Source organism: Diplotaxodon limnothrissa, linkage group LG4, assembly GCF_057381915.1.
Source record: "Diplotaxodon limnothrissa isolate DT_005_m linkage group LG4, D_limnothrissa_male_GT1.1, whole genome shotgun sequence".
Lineage (NCBI taxonomy): Eukaryota > Metazoa > Chordata > Actinopteri > Cichliformes > Cichlidae > Diplotaxodon > Diplotaxodon limnothrissa.
The window spans coordinates 4,950,729-4,966,731 of record NC_140599.1 but is presented as its reverse complement, the minus strand read 5'-3'; the positions used below and the strand labels follow the sequence as shown (position 1 = coordinate 4,966,731).

At 38.3% G+C, this 16,003-nt stretch overlaps 1 protein-coding gene across 2 annotated transcripts; it reads left to right on the top strand.

The window, feature by feature from the left end:
* Window positions 1-9,283: 9,283 nt before the first annotated feature.
* On the top strand, window positions 9,284-12,467 carry LOC146633085 (uncharacterized). Of its 2 annotated transcripts, none has more exons than XM_085351991.1 (5): window positions 9,284-9,589; window positions 10,786-10,931; window positions 11,199-11,367; window positions 11,755-11,917; window positions 12,160-12,467. In XM_085351991.1, the coding sequence occupies exons 1-5, from the start codon at window positions 9,284-9,286 to the stop codon at window positions 12,465-12,467; spliced, it is 1,092 nt and encodes a 363-aa protein (XP_085208117.1). The 2 variants fall into 2 exon arrangements, with proteins under 2 accessions (XP_085208117.1, XP_085208116.1); XM_085351990.1 differs by having other exon boundaries at window positions 11,199-11,391.
* The last annotated feature ends 3,536 nt before the right edge of the window (window positions 12,468-16,003 follow it).

Here is a 16,003-nt window from a genome sequence, read left to right as displayed (position 1 = left end):
AAAAATTAAAAGATAGTGACAGATCGGGACTCCCGATCCTTACTGCGCATGTGCAAAGTCAGACCGTACAAATCGGGTCTACCCGATCCGTACCGCGCATGTGCAGGGGTTTTCTTCTTCTGTTCGTTTAATGGCAGTGTACTCCCCAGTGTACGAGGATACCGCCACCTGCTGACTGAGCGAATGAACCCTATTGTAAACTGAATTAGCGTCATTACAAATGTGTGTTAAATTTGATTTAGTGATAATCGAGTGTGTTTATGCTTGTCTGTGTGGAGAGGATTGTTGGAAAAGTGATGATAATGTCCGCTATCACTGTCAATTGCCAGTAAACACTTCATCTGGCTGCTGAATCTTCACGTGACATATTATAAAGTCTGTATTATTAACTCTGTCATTAGGCACCATTCTTCTTATTTTACGGCGCTGTTGTTCAATTGGGGAACGCTTTCTGTTGAGGAGAAAAGCAAAAATTTGTTGCGGATACGGATTATTCATTGTTTAAATGTCCTGGTAGTCGAAAAGGAGGCAGAGCTGCAGAGAAATGCTAGGAGCTAACTGGGCGCTAACCATATCATTCAAATATATATATATATATATATATATATTTTTTTTTTTAAATAAACTTTATTTAACAAACAATGAGTATACAACATACGAACAGATGAAGTATACAAAACAACAGAACATGAACACACAAAGCCAGGGGTAAAAGAAAAAGGTAACAATTATAAGAATACACGCAAAAATTCACATACATAAATTGTTTTGAGAGCCTTTTTGTTGGTGGAGTCTGATATTGATTGTATGTACATTTCCACATCCTTAAAATAATGACAGAAATATGGTGTTTTGTTAGTAAACTTACATTTATGGATATAAAATTTAGCTAAAAGTATTAACAAATTTATCATAAAAAAACATTTATCATGCTTCTTGGGGAACTTAAAGAAACAGAATAAAACATTTTCCCATCGTAAAGAAAACTCCCTTAAAATATGGACAATAACAAACCCGCTAAATTCCTTCCAGAATCTCTGTGTAAAAGAACAGTACCAAAAAAGATGTGTCACAGTTTCTGGATGATCCCCACAGAAAGTACAATTAGTATTTATGTCCCTTTTAAATTTTACCATGTAGTGACTGGCTGGATAACATTTATGTAGAATTTTAAATGAGACTTCTTTTACCTTATTTACAATCAAATATTTATGGGGGACCATCCAGACTGTCTTCCACTTGATATCTGGAACAAATCGGTTCCAATAAGATATTATATATGGGAGAGAGACGATATCTTCTTGGAATAAACTACGTATTCTTTTATTGCTATTACCAAGTTCCTGTGAAAAGCAGATTTTTCCTATTGGTGACTCAGCTGGACCAGAGAGAGTGACTGAGGTAGAGATCGAGCTGTCAGTGTTTTTATATAACATTAAAGTCCCTGAGGGTATGGCACCAAGCACCATTGAGAATTCCTGAACACTGATTGGAAAATTATATAGTGCAATAAAGTCGTTGTAAGTAAGTAGTTGTCCCTCTCTATTAACCAGCTGAGCCACCAACAGGATCCCATTTTGGATCCAAGTTTCCAGGAAAAGTGATTTATTTTTATATAAAATATCTCTGTTGTTCCAGATAAGGTATTTGTGAGGTGAGAAGTTGTGTTTATAAATGAGGGTCCACGCTAAGAGGACCTGCTTATGGAAGGATGAAAGCTTTACAGGGAGTTTCTCAACATTGTAATTACAATTTAAAACAAAATTAAAGCCACCAAAACGAGAGAAAATATAATATGGTATAAAGTTCCAGATAGAGGTAGGGTTTTTAAGAAAATGTTTAGCCCAATTAATTTTGAAAGTGTTATTTAAAGTAGAAAAGTCTAAGACGTTAAGCCCACCTGATTCGTACTTATTCATCACAACAGTTTTTCTAATATAATGCGTACGGTTTTTCCATATAAAATTAAAGAGCATACGGTCAATATCTTTACTAATTTTCTTATCCAGATGTAAGGAGAGAGCAGCATATGTTAATCGGGATAACCCTTCAGCTTTAGTAATTAACACTCTACCTTTCAAAGACAAGTCCCTTTGCAGCCACTGGTTGAACTTTTTTAGGGTTTTCTGTATAATTGGAGTGAAGTTTGAAGAGCATCTTGATTTTTGGTCTTTGGATATTAAGAGTCCCAAGTATGTGACTTCTTGTTTAACAGAGATATTACAGATAGTATTTGCAGGGCAGTCTTTAATTGCTAGTAACTCACACTTTTTAAGATTTAGGCATAAACCAGAGGCCTCAGAGAAATCACTAATCACAGTAAGGGCTGGAGGGATTTGGTTTGCATTCTTCAAGAAGAGTGTGGTGTCATCGGCTAACTGGCTGATGACGAGCTCCTTATCAGCTATGGTGATTCCTTGTACAACACTGTTTGAAATATTAGTTGCAAGAATTTGTGTACAAAGTAAAAATAAATATGGTGAAATAGGACATCCTTGGCGAATACCACGTTTCAGGTCAAATCTCGGGGTGGAGCCGTTAATCATTTTAATAGAACTATTGCCATTTGTGTATAAGGTTTTGACAGCTTTACAGAAAAACTTGCCAAAGCCAAATTTTTCCAAAGAGTGGAAAATAAATTGATGTTCAATTGTATCAAAAGCCTTATAAAAATCCAGGAAGAGAATGAAACTATTGTCAGGTATCAGATCAGAGTAATCAAGTAAATCCAAAACCAGTCTAATGTTATTAGAAATGTGTCTGTTTCTCATAAAGCCTGATTGTGTCTCATCAATAATTGTTTCCAAGACCTCTTTAATTCTGTTAGCAAGTATTAAGGCCATAACCTTATAGTCATTATTAAGCAGGGAGATGGGTCTCCAATTATCAATAAAGAGTAAGTCTTTGTTTGGTTTTGGAATAAGTGTTATGAGACCTTGAGTAAGAGAAGGGGGGAGGGTGTTATTCTCTATACTTTCTGTAAAAACCTGCAGTAAAAATGGAGCCAGGAGATTAGAAAAGGATTTATAAAACTCTGCAGTCAAACCATCTGTGCCGGGAGATTTATTGGCCTTAAGTGCAGAAATGGAATTACAGACTTCCTCCACAGTCAGAGGGCTGTCACAATAACTTCTATCTTCCACAACAATAGATTTTAGGTTTTTAATATTATTGAAAAATCCTGTTGAGACAGCCTCATTATATTTTGAGTTGTATAGTTTAGTATAGAATTCGGCACAGAAATGTGAAATTTCTCTAGGATTGTCAGAGACAATGCCATTAATATTTAGTTGATGAATAGAGTTTGTTTTTGATCTGTATTTTTCAAGTCTGAAAAAGTAAGCAGAATTTTGTTCGCCCTCCTCCAGCCACCTCTTCCTGGATCTTATGAAAGCACCCTCAGCCTTGCGTCGATATAAACCGTCCAATTTATTTTGAAGTTCTAGTAAACTTAATTTATCTTTCTCTGAGATTTCTTCTGGGGACTTCTGGTAATAAGAGGCAATTCTGCTTATTACTTCTTGTTCTTCAGCTTTCCTTAATTTAGCAATTTGACTCCCGTATCTTCTCAAGAATTTGCATGCTTCAAATTTAAAAAGTTCCCAATTGGTACAAAAGGACTTCTCTCTGTTAGCTTTGTTCCAATAATAAACAATTAAGTTATTAATCTGCATGTTAACCATTTTATCTTTTAGTAAAGAATTATTTAACTTCCAATAAGAGAATTTATGAGGTATAGTATCCAGTGTAAACATTTGGACGTTAATGTGAATTGCTCTATGATCAGTGAGGGGGGTGGCAAGTATATTAACGGTAATATTATCTTTATCAATACAGTCAGAAACAAGCCAAAAGTCAATACGTGATTGCCTGGATCCTGTCTTATTGCTCCAAGTAAAGAGTCTATCATCTGGAAATTTTTCTCTCCAAATATCCACAAGATTAAATTTTCCCATAAATTTTTTTAAGTTTGCACTGTATGAAGACTGCTGCCCTGGAGGCCACCTATCAACCGTATTGTCTAAAGCAATGTTAAAGTCTCCACCAATTAAGAGGACTGAATTTGGGTATTTGGAGAGCCAGAAATTAATTCTTTCTTCTAAGGAGTCAAGTAATTTATCATTTTCAGTTTTATTATTGTAACCATATATATTTACTGCAATGAAAGTACTGTTATTGTGTCTGATTAGTGAGCAGAGGTAGTGTCCTAAGGTGTCACAGTCAGAGTGTAACACATCTCCAGAAAAAGAATTTTTAAGCGTGGCAACTCCAGCAGAACGCTCAGAGCCATGGGACAACCAGACTTCATTACCCCATTGTGATTTCCAAAAATTTGTATCAGCAGGTGTGGAATGACTCTCTTGGAAAAAGCAAAAATCTGTTTTAAATTGTTTGGCAAATAAAAACAAAGCTTTGCGTTTACATGTTTGTCTTAAACCCCTGGTATTAAGAGAAACAAATGAAAAAGACAAAGTTATTAGAAAAAAGAAAGAGAAAAAGTAAGTTCTAAACTTCCACAGCTAAGAATAGATCTATAGGATAAGGGGACCGGGTGCTGCACAATTTAGGTAGTAGAACAGTAAAAACCCTGAGTATCATTCAAATATATTGAATGTCGCAATGTTGGCAAAGAGAGGAAGTGACGTAAGATTTGCGCATGCGGGGTACCGATCGGGTTTCCGGTACGGATCGGGTAGTGACAGGGTGAGTGAGTGATTCGTTTGCTACTCTCTCTGGTCCAGCTGAGTCACCAATAGGAAAAATCTGCTTTTCACAGGAACTTGGTAATAGCAATAAAAGAATACGTAGTTTATTCCAAGAAGATATCGTCTCTCTCCCATATATAATATCTTATTGGAACCGATTTGTTCCAGATATCAAGTGGAAGACAGTCTGGATGGTCCCCCATAAATATTTGATTGTAAATAAGGTGAAAGAAGTCTCATTTAAAATTCTACATAAATGTTATCCAGCCAGTCACTACATGGTAAAATTTAAAAGGGACATAAATACTAATTGTACTTTCTGTGGGGATCATCCAGAAACTGTGACACATCTTTTTTGGTACTGTTCTTTTACACAGAGATTCTGGAAGGAATTTAGCGGGTTTGTTATTGTCCATATTTTAAGGGAGTTTTCTTTACGATGGGAAAATGTTTTATTCTGTTTCTTTAAGTTCCCCAAGAAGCATGATAAATGTTTTTTTATGATAAATTTGTTAATACTTTTAGCTAAATTTTATATCCATAAATGTAAGTTTACTAACAAAACACCATATTTCTGTCATTATTTTAAGGATGTGGAAATGTACATACAATCAATATCAGACTCCACCAACAAAAAGGCTCTCAAAACAATTTATGTATGTGAATTTTTGCGTGTATTCTTATAATTGTTACCTTTTTCTTTTACCCCTGGCTTTGTGTGTTCATGTTCTGTTGTTTTGTATACTTCATCTGTTCGTATGTTGTATACTCATTGTTTGTTAAATAAAGTTTATTTAAAAAAAAAAAAAAAAAAAGAGTGATTCGTTTGCTCGCTCTATGATTCAACACAGGAGGGAGGGGGTTAGCGAGTCCTGAGTGATTCGCTTATGCTTACGATTCAGCACAGGAAGGGAGGGGGTGAGTAGCTCAAATGTGCTGTTAGCATGTTAGCAGCGCGATGCTACTGTGAACCGAGGAGATATTTTCTTGATGTGAGCTTCTACTTAGGGGTTTTTCTTCCAGTTCAGAGCAGAAATGCTTTTGTTACGAAACTGGCTGTTGTTTTTCCCCCCACAATTTTAATTATAAGCTAGATATATTTCTCCTAATGGAATTAGTTTGCTAACAGCAACAGGGATGAGTCAGTGAGTCAGTTGGGCTTGTGAATCATGATTCACAAGTCTGTAAAGTGATTCTCGATTATTGAACGATTCGTTCACGAATCGAACATCACTAGTGAGTAGCTCAAATGTGGTGTTAGCATGTTAGCAGCGCGATGCTACTGTGAACCGAAGAGCTATTTTCTTGATGTGAGCTTCTACTTAGGGGTTTTTCTTCCAGTTCCGAGCAGAAATGCTTTTGTTACGAAACTGGCTGTTGTCCCCCCCCCACAATTTTAATTATAAGCTAGATATATTTCTACTAATGGAATTAGTTTGCTAACAGCAACAGGGGTGAGTCAGTTGGGCTTGTGAATCATGATTCACGAGTCAGTAAGGTGATTCTCGAGTATTGAACGATTCGTTCACGAATCGAACATCACTACGACACAGCTATGTTAACATAATATAAACAAGCTAACTTTTTTTCCACTCGATAAAAGTTAATGTGAGTGTTCTCGGTGGTCAGGAACAAATGTAATCGCAAGGCAGGATGCTGTAAAAGGACCAAACTTCAGCCAGGAGAACAACTGAGATAATCCATCCACAATACGAGGTTAGTCGTTCATATACTGCTGCATGGGCTGGGCTGTAGCTACATCCTAAGGTTTTAAAAACTGAGCTTAAATAAATGATTAGTGGTAATAAAAGCCGAGGGAGGTCAACAGGGATCACTGACTGTTTTAGGAGCTTTTTGAGATTAAATAGAAGAAAATACATAACATTAAAAATTTTAACAACACAAAAGCCATATTAAACGCAGACTACTTTAGGCCCGGAAGTAGGATTCGCCACGCCATCACTTAACGACCGGATAGACTTTTTTACAATCTTAACTATTTTTTATATCCACAGTATTTGGCCCCCTGCCGGTCATGAAAAAGAATGGCAGTTTAAGGAGCTTCCACAAAGGCTTGTCTTTTCAGAACTGTAAGCTGCATCTGTCTTGCAAGGCCCAGGAAATGAACCTTGCAGACCTCCAGAGTTTTCCTCTGTGATTTATGAGCCTTAAGTAAATTAACATGTTGTACTTCTCCTCTCTAATTTATCTAGTATAAGAATTAATGACTGCAACAATTTCTAGAAGTTCTTATCAGTTGTTATATTGATGCTAATAGGGGCTAAATTTGCAAGTAGTCACTAGCATTGCTAGCTAAAGAAGCTGTAGAAACAGCTGACTCTTTGTATTAAAGTAATAATTAATTAATAAATAGCCCAAGTGAATTTTCATAGTTAAATCTGCACTTATCCTTACTTGTGTGCTTCTTTACTTACTTAATAAAGAAACACACAAAAATATACACAGAGACACACACGCAATATTCTCAAAATGTTAAGAGTCTTTATATAATATTTAAGTCGGTAAAAGGGACAGATGGAGCGATGCCTAGGAAACCAGAGGGAGGGTGGACAGAGAGAGAAACACCATGACAAACATCAGACGAGTTCAGTGAGAGAGAGAAAGCGTTTGGCGATTGGAGAGGATTAGAGGATTATTATCGCAGCTGACTGCACTGGAAGGCTCCATCAGCATCATCGTCGTCCTGTCTTTGGTTCTCTCGCTCCTTCCTTCCTCTGCCTGTTGTCTCAGCATCATCCATCAAAGCCGAGGGCATGTACAAGTTGAGGAGCTAGCATGGATATATTTTGGCTCTTCAGCAGCAGAAGGGGTGAGTCAGGTATCCATTGTCAAAATAACTGATAAAAAATATCCCACTTGTTAAACTTTAACTTTATTGATCCTCTTTGTTTGCTGTCTTTATTTTCTTATTTTTTACCATGGAAAATGTTTTATTTTGGAGATTGTTTTTCCAAAATAAGCATTAGAAAACTACATGCTAACAAATAAAATAAAAAATTGATACAGTAAAAAAATAGCAGTTTCATCAGACTGGCTGAATTCATTCATGATCTGATTATGCAGCTATATCTGGATGAGGCATGGAGAGACGAGATAAAGACGTATCCCTGTAGTCCTACAGCCTGTTAGGTAAAACTGTCCTTTGGAGATTTACAGAAAAAAAATGAAGAAAGTCATGTTTATCATGTCGTAGCTTTTCAGAACTTTTATGCTCATTGTTTTAATTTCTAAGCATACAAATTCAACTGTCATAAACTGTGCCTTCATTTGCAGGAGGCAGAATTGATATAATAAACTGTACAGTATACTGATGAGTACAGTGGAACAATTAACAGCTAATGATCCAAACATTTCTGTCAGGACAAGTAGGAACCCAAACAAACAAAAAACCAGATAAAACTTGTAAGTTTTTGTGTGCAACTTTACATTTTCTTCTCTTTTTTAAATTCACTCTGTTACAGTTCTCTTTTTTCTCACCTCTATTCTTAAAGGTGTTTTATAAATATAGCTTACTACTTCCACAAAAGCCATAATTTCTTTGGTACTGTTTCCATGTGTGCATGTTATTCTGTCTTTAATAAAACCTGCGGATAGGGTGAAAGTGAACTCAGTGATTTATTGGCTGGAAAATTGGCAAAAAGCCTTAGAAACTATGATTCTTACAAGTTTGGTGTGAATTATCAACATATATAATATGTTATCGATATATAGTAAGTACTGTATAAAAATTTGAACTATCATGTCACATTTGACCTTTAAACTCCCCTTCAAGGTCAACAGACTGATCCTAACGCCAAAGCGATAATAATGATAATATAGAGCTTTTAAAACGATGTTTCCTACTGCCACTATATGAATTGACCACATACAGGCATATAGGGATACACAGGGATTCTCAATATCACATTATGGTTTGCGTCCATAACCTCTGACCTCACTTTGACATGTCACATCTGCCTTTTTTCCAAGTTGACCCCAAAATGTGTCACATGTTTAAAGAAAGCATTATCAGGTTATCAGTTACAAATGTACTAACTAGGCACTCTCAAGTTATTCATGTCCAGTTATTTACAAATCAGCACATATTATCTATTGATCCTACATAATGCTTATATATATAAAAAAACAATACAATTCCCTTAAAAGTAAATGCTGTCCAGACAGTGAGCTACCTTGGTGGAGGTTTGTGCTCTCGGAGTGCTTCTCCACGGCAGCCTGAGCTGATTACAGCATGAATAAGGGAGAACTGGATCAGGGGGGTTGTTTCATGAAGCTCACAGATATCTGTAAGCTTTATCAGTTAAAGAAAATGATTTTAAATTCATTTCTGGATTTAACAGCGAGCCAGTGAAGACTACACTATTATTAGTACTGAGTATAGTATTATATTCTGATATAGAAAATATATTCTGTTTCTTTCTATTGCCAGTTACTTTGGCTGCTTTGACATGGACTGCGAGGTTTGGGAAAAAGAACAGCAGAATTAAACTCCCGCCCTTCAGTGAGCTTTCTGCTTCTTAAAATCTCCTGACCCTCCTTCAGCTGTCCTGGGAAATATGAATCTTCTTTCCACAACACATCTCTTCTTCCTTCTTGCCATTTACTCCCCGCAGTCCCTTCTCCCATGTGTTCAGTGCTCAAAGTTGTGTCCACACAAGTGCATTTGTTATGAGCATGCTGACCTGGTGGACTGCCGCGACCGTGGGTTTGAGCACGTTCCCAGGGGTCTCCCGCACGGCACGTGGCTGCTGGAGCTAGGAAGAAACAATCTGAGTGTGATAGGCACTCAAGCCTTCAAAGGACTGTGGTCCTTACGGGTGCTGGTGCTCACCAACAGCCAGATAGAGGAAATCCAACCACAGGTAAGAACAAAGTGGTGGAAAAACTATTTATGCATCTGAAAATGTTGCACAATTACAGTTGTAAGGATAATACGAAGACGTATTTTAGAGATTTAATATGTAACTAAAGCAAATTATCACAAGCATGGAAAACACTCCAGGGTTGGGTTGGCTGCTCTCCGGTTACTCTGGCTTCCTCCCAACGGCCAAAGGCAAGTAAGTTAGCTTAACTGGAGATCCCAAATTGGCATTAGGTGTGAATGTGAGTGTGGGTGGTTGTCTGTGTCTAAGTGAAAGCTCTGAAACAGGCTGGTGCTGGTCCAGGATGTACGCTGCCTCTTTGCCTGTGACTGACTATCTGTCTGCAGCTCACAGATAGATAGAAAATAAATTGCAACTTTGTATTTGTATAGAAATCGACTTGTATATATAAAAAATAATACTTTATATTTAAAAAACACATTTACAGAAAATAACAGAAATGAGAGACATGGACTGCAAGGAAATGTGTTTACCACTACATCACTGCCAGTCACTGATATGTCATATAAAAACTGAATCTGTCACGGTTGCGCTGGCAGACCGTGGGGATGTGGGGAAATTAGAACCCAAAGGCAGGGCTCTTCGATGCAAAGCAGTGTGTTTATTTACAGTGAAGTAAACTGACACAGTGCATTCCCGACTCCGTGCTGTGTCCTCTTCCCAGAGTAGTGCCCAGTGTGTCTGCGCTCGGCAGTGTTCGAGCACCCCGTGCTCACTGCCCTCTCGACTCCACACACCACCTAAGAAATAACAAAAAGGCAGCTGTCAGAACACACCACAATTGCGGCAGACTAACCTTCTCTAACTGACAAAGAGACTAACGTGAAGTCACTCAATGATCCAGCGTTGAGAAGCACTCAGCCACACTGCTATGTAGCTCCCCTAACGATCCTTATCAGCTGCAGGTGTGTGTGTTACTCCTCCTCGGGTGTGGCCAGCCTCCCAACAGGATACACCCACTAGGCCTGGTGGTCCAGGAAAACCAGGACATCACACACACGCACACACATACACAATACAAAGGGAAACCAGGGGCACAAGCACCACACAAAATCATGGTACACACAGCAACAAATAAACAAGTTCAAAACTGCTCATGGACCCTCAGACCCAGGTCCCTGACAGTAGGAAAGTTGAAACAGCACACCTAATTGATGCTTTTTGTCTTTGAATAGGCATTTTTCTCATTGTCCTTTCTGGAGAAACTGGATCTCAGTTGGAACAAATTAAAAACTCTCCCTGTGGACTTCTCATCCAGTCTGCCTGCTCTCAAAGAACTGCGACTGGAGCACAACATCTTGCATTATCTATCTGGATACAGGTACATGGCTATCTGTGGGTCATCAGAGTGCCGTGAAACTCCATCTCACTTTTCCATCAGCTTCCATATTTCTGTTTATCGTCTGGCTTAACAGGAATATGTTTAAAGTGATCCAAAAGACCAGGAGCTGTCTTAATAATAATAATGGACTGGATTTATATAGCGAATACAGTTACAGACAGTAGCATTCAGCACAGAGCTTCTCTCTGCCTGTCTCTCACAGTATCTTCTCACTGTCTCACGCTCTCGTTGTCTCTCTGCTGCCAGCCTGGAGTTTCTGGACAACATGGAAAAGCTGGACCTGAGTTATAACAAACTGGTGTCTGTTGGCCCCGACGTGTTCAGAGGCCTCTCCCGGCTCAGACAACTCTATCTACACAACAACAAACTGACTGTGGTGCAGCATGGGAGCCTGGACATGCTGCCTGGACTGGAGGTGAACAGACTTTTTTTTAAATGGGTAAATAAACTGGTACCTCAAAGTTTTTTTTTGATTGTGGACTGTTGTAGATTTAGCCTCTAAAAAGTATAATAATGTAAATGAATTTTATTTCATGTCTTAATTCATCTGCACGTAAGACAGCTAGTGTTTTGGTACACTGAATAATGATAAGTTTGAAATTCATCATTAGTTATAAAGTATAAAGTACTATGATATCTCTACCTATTAATGCACACTTTAATGTGCTGCTTTGGAAGAATTGTCTAATTATTGTAAGAAGAAGTGGCTCAAAAACAGATCCCTGTGGCACACCATTTTCGATGACTTCATTATTCTGTATGTCTGCCTTTCTAATTAGTATCTGTTTGTCTGTCTTCCTAGGTACTCCAGCTGAGCAACAACAACATCTCTCAGATAGATACTGATGCCCTGGCACCTCTGTACAGCCTGGCTGTTCTTGATCTGGAGGGAAACAACCTGCATAACCTCAAATTTAAGACCTTCATCAGCCTTCATACAACAGCAACACACATACAGCTGTCAGGTCTGCAGAAATACTTTAATTCTATTTCATTCATTGTTCTCCATGTCAGAAACTGACGGAACAGACTGAAATATGTTTAAAACGTTTGGACTGATTATCATGCAATATAAAATAGATGATGTTGATCAACACCCCCTCTTCTACAATCAAGTTCTGACTCAACACTCTGACACACAATTTTAAGGTTTGCATTCTTTGTTTAATTGAACTCTGTATACCTGCCTTCCTTCTTTCCCTGCCAGGGAACCCTTGGAGCTGTGACTGTGAGCTGCATCGTGTTTTCAGTAAGATCCTACACGTCCGGCACCTCCACATTGACGACTACCGCAACGTGACATGCCAGGACCCTCCGCAGCTGATGGGGGCTTCGTTGGCCTGGGTAGACAGCCAACTCTGCGTGGCTGAGACCGCTACTGTACTCGTCATCACTGTCACTATGCTTGTCACCGTGGTGGCCGCTCTGGTGATGGCGGAAAGGAACAGGAAGAGGAACCGAGGGAAGAACTGGGACACCGAGTCACAGACGCAAACTCACAGCCCTCCATCCTGAGGCAAAATTAGTGAGAGGATAAGCAGATGTTTCTGGCTCCTCTGGTTACAAAAATGCTTTTAGCACACACTTCCTGACTGCTGCCACAAATGGATCGTACTTGATTTCTTTTTCCTTTCAAAAAGTGAAAAACAGAGTTGGAATTAAAACTGAAGAAGACCTGGAGTATCTGTTCAAATTTAATATTGCAGCTGTGATCTGCTGCTACCAGTGAACTGCTGTAAAAATGTGGTTCTTTCGATGAATTTTTAAGAACGACCATTGTCAGCAATGGGATTTTTCGCAATAAAAGCCATACTTTGGTAAAGACCAAAGGCCAATACACATAATGTGGAGTTTGAAGAGTAAAAAAATGTCTGACTTGTATTAACAGTTGCCGAGGTTTCATTCACCTGTAGTCTCTTGAAGTCACCAAATGTCAGATTGACTGTCTGCGGTCTCTTGTCACACATCACTGTGAATCGCTCCCTGTGTGGATACAGCTGAATGTTCACACATAATCTGACTTCTGTTGTGCTTTCTTTCTTTCCCTTTCACTGATCTCGTTTCCACCTATTTTATAATACCTACGCTAATTTGAGCTTTTCCTTAATCTCACGGGATCACCACAGCAGGCAGCTGTCGTAGATGTTTAATTTAGCAGGTTTTTACACCCTTTCTTATGCAACACCCAAGGGAAGTCTGTTCACTCACAAAACACATCTTTGCATGTCTGTAACTCATAATGTAAAATAGAAAATTGCAAATAAATTATTTAATATTTAATAGAAGGTTTCTTGAATATACTCTTTGTTCTTTGTAGTTTATCACCATAGAAGCCCCAGGAATGTCTGAACCTATTGATTGACAGTCAGACCGAGAGTCAGCAATAGAGATAGAGGGGGTCATGAGGACCATATGTGTCTGTACTCCACAGGGGATTAGTGCAGGACTGATGGAGGGAAAGAGAAGGACAAAGTCCCACAGAGGTCAAAGATGTCAAGATGATTACTGCTGATCTGCAATACAGTTATTAACTGTGAGTGTGTGTGTTGGAGGTATTAAACAGGCAGAGAAAGAGAGCCGTCTGGCCTCCAGCAGTAGACTGCCCTCCTTTCATCCATCTCTTCTTTAATTGTTGTGTTTTTCTGTCCTTTTGAAAAATCTTTTAGTAATGAAACTATTAGGACCAGTATTGGAAACTTTGTCACAGTTTCCAGCAAACAGGGTTGAAACCCAAACCTCACCTCTGATTAAAGCTGATCGTGGTACTGTGCCAAAAACAGAATGGTGGACAGATGGATGTCAGTCTTATTTCCAAGCAGAGTAGAGGTTGGGTTTGACTTGGCTTACAACTCGAGAAATACACATCAGATTATTGCAAAGAAGGATTAAAGTGTTCACCTTTGTTTTTTCTCAAAAAACAACAACTAATATGCGTAGAACTGATGGTGATCAGACGTCAGTCGTCTCCATGTACACAGACTAGTATTACTGGAGCCTGTTTTAGGAAAAGAAATGACACTGTGAAGCTATTGATGATTTAATATTTCTAAATTCTGCATCGTGTGATTATGCTCGCTCTGTCTGAGATGTCAGCATCATAAACTCAGGAATGCTGCTGCTCTTATGTGCGGTTAGTTAGTTTAACAAGATAAGAAGTGGGCCGAACACTGTTTGAAACATCAGATATCTGCTTGTTCTTTTTATTGAGAAACGTTAAAATGTTTTACATTTTGTTTATTCTCATTACCAAATAGATAATAGAAAACAGTTACTGAAAACAAATTCTTAGTGATATTGAAAATATATGTCAAACTGACACTGTGATAATGTCCCTAGTGTCGTTTCATCTTTAATTTTAGTAATATTTTCCAATATGTTTGCTAGGGTGCAGCTTTAATTTCAAAATGAGAAATTTGGGTTTAATAAGCAGCTAGCCCCACAGTTTGGTCTACTGATCCAGCACTGAGCTTATTGTTAGCCTCTGTGACTGTACAGCTCTCTACAAATATTCAGTGGACTTAGACTGATAATAATTGATAATAGTTATTAATAATATCGAGCAAGCTAAAGTGGAACCAGACCAGTTTGGAGTTAGCAGAACATGAATTTCTCCAGTTTAGGTACATGCTAACTGCTTGCACTTCAAACCAAGCGAATGTTTAGCTGCTAAGTGGGCAACAGCAATTTAGGTTTTCTGAATTATTCTTAACTGAACCGAGCCCAGGCATGTTTACTCTGTTTATTCTTTGAAACACTCAGATCATGACAAATGCACTGCAGTATTTTCCAAATTCCAAAGAAAAGAACAGCTTTTTCACCCCACAAGATATAATTTTTCTAATTTGAATTCTTTTGAATAAGTAATGGAAGCTCTGCAGGAGCTGTCTAATGTCTGGTATATGGTGCTTTGTTTAGCTGTGTGGAGGGTTTTCAACAGTGCAGTGAATGGGGCACTATTTATAAAGTTTAGTTTCTCTTTATACAGCCATGGTTATCGACCAAACTGTCTGCTTACATACACATTATTCCAAATATCACCCCACCATCTAACCCCTGATGACAATTAAAAACACTGGTGACTGCCCGTGCTACCCCACAGCCTCCTTGTAGATGGACTCGTGTTGTTTTTCCTGCGCATTACTGCCACCTCTGATCAAGTCAAACTCCAAGAGTGTTATGTTAAAAATTGAATAAATAAAGAGTGAATATGCAGTTATTAGCCCATTTGCTGTAGACCTGTTGTTGGTAGAAAACCCTGCAAAAAAACCCAGGAGGAATAAAGACACAATGAGACAAAATTACTTTCTGTGCTAAACGTGTACACGGGTGAGCCGCTGAGAACGACTCACACCATGAACAGAGGCTTGGCATTTTTTATAGGCACAGATCACAGAGACAGTGAGAACAGGATAAGAAAATAATAAACAGATAAAATAAAACAACTCCATATATGGTGCTAGTCTAGTCAGCAGAGAGCTAGGAAAGATAAAACAATCTGAAACAATATGTCCTTGCTGGGAAAGTCTAAAAGGCACTTCTAAACTAATCTAAACACAGACAAAGGGCATCTTTGTACATTTAAAGAAGGTAAAGAAGCATAGAATCATTTTTCCTCTAACACCTGTAAAATCTAGAGCAATGAACTGATGAACCGACGTCATACAGTCAACCTCTCTTTGACTTTTAGGTAACAGGTTTTAAAGCTGGAACAATAGGGATTAGAGTGAGATTCACTCCACATCTGACTGACAGAAAGGACGTGGCAGAGTGAATTTTGGGAGCTAATGATGATGTTTTATCTGCTGGATGACAGCTGCATTTACAATGACATTCTAGGTGAACAGGATGTTCCTAATGTTCACTTCAATTCAATTTTATTTATACAGCACAAAAATCACAAGACAAGTGTCTCAAGGTGCTTTATATTGTAAGGCAGACCCGACAATAATACATAGAATATTGTAGGGTCTGCCTACATTATTGGACTGAATGAAACAAAATCAATACTTAGAGATGGTTATGAGATCGTTCTTTGTTAAGAGTTGATCAGT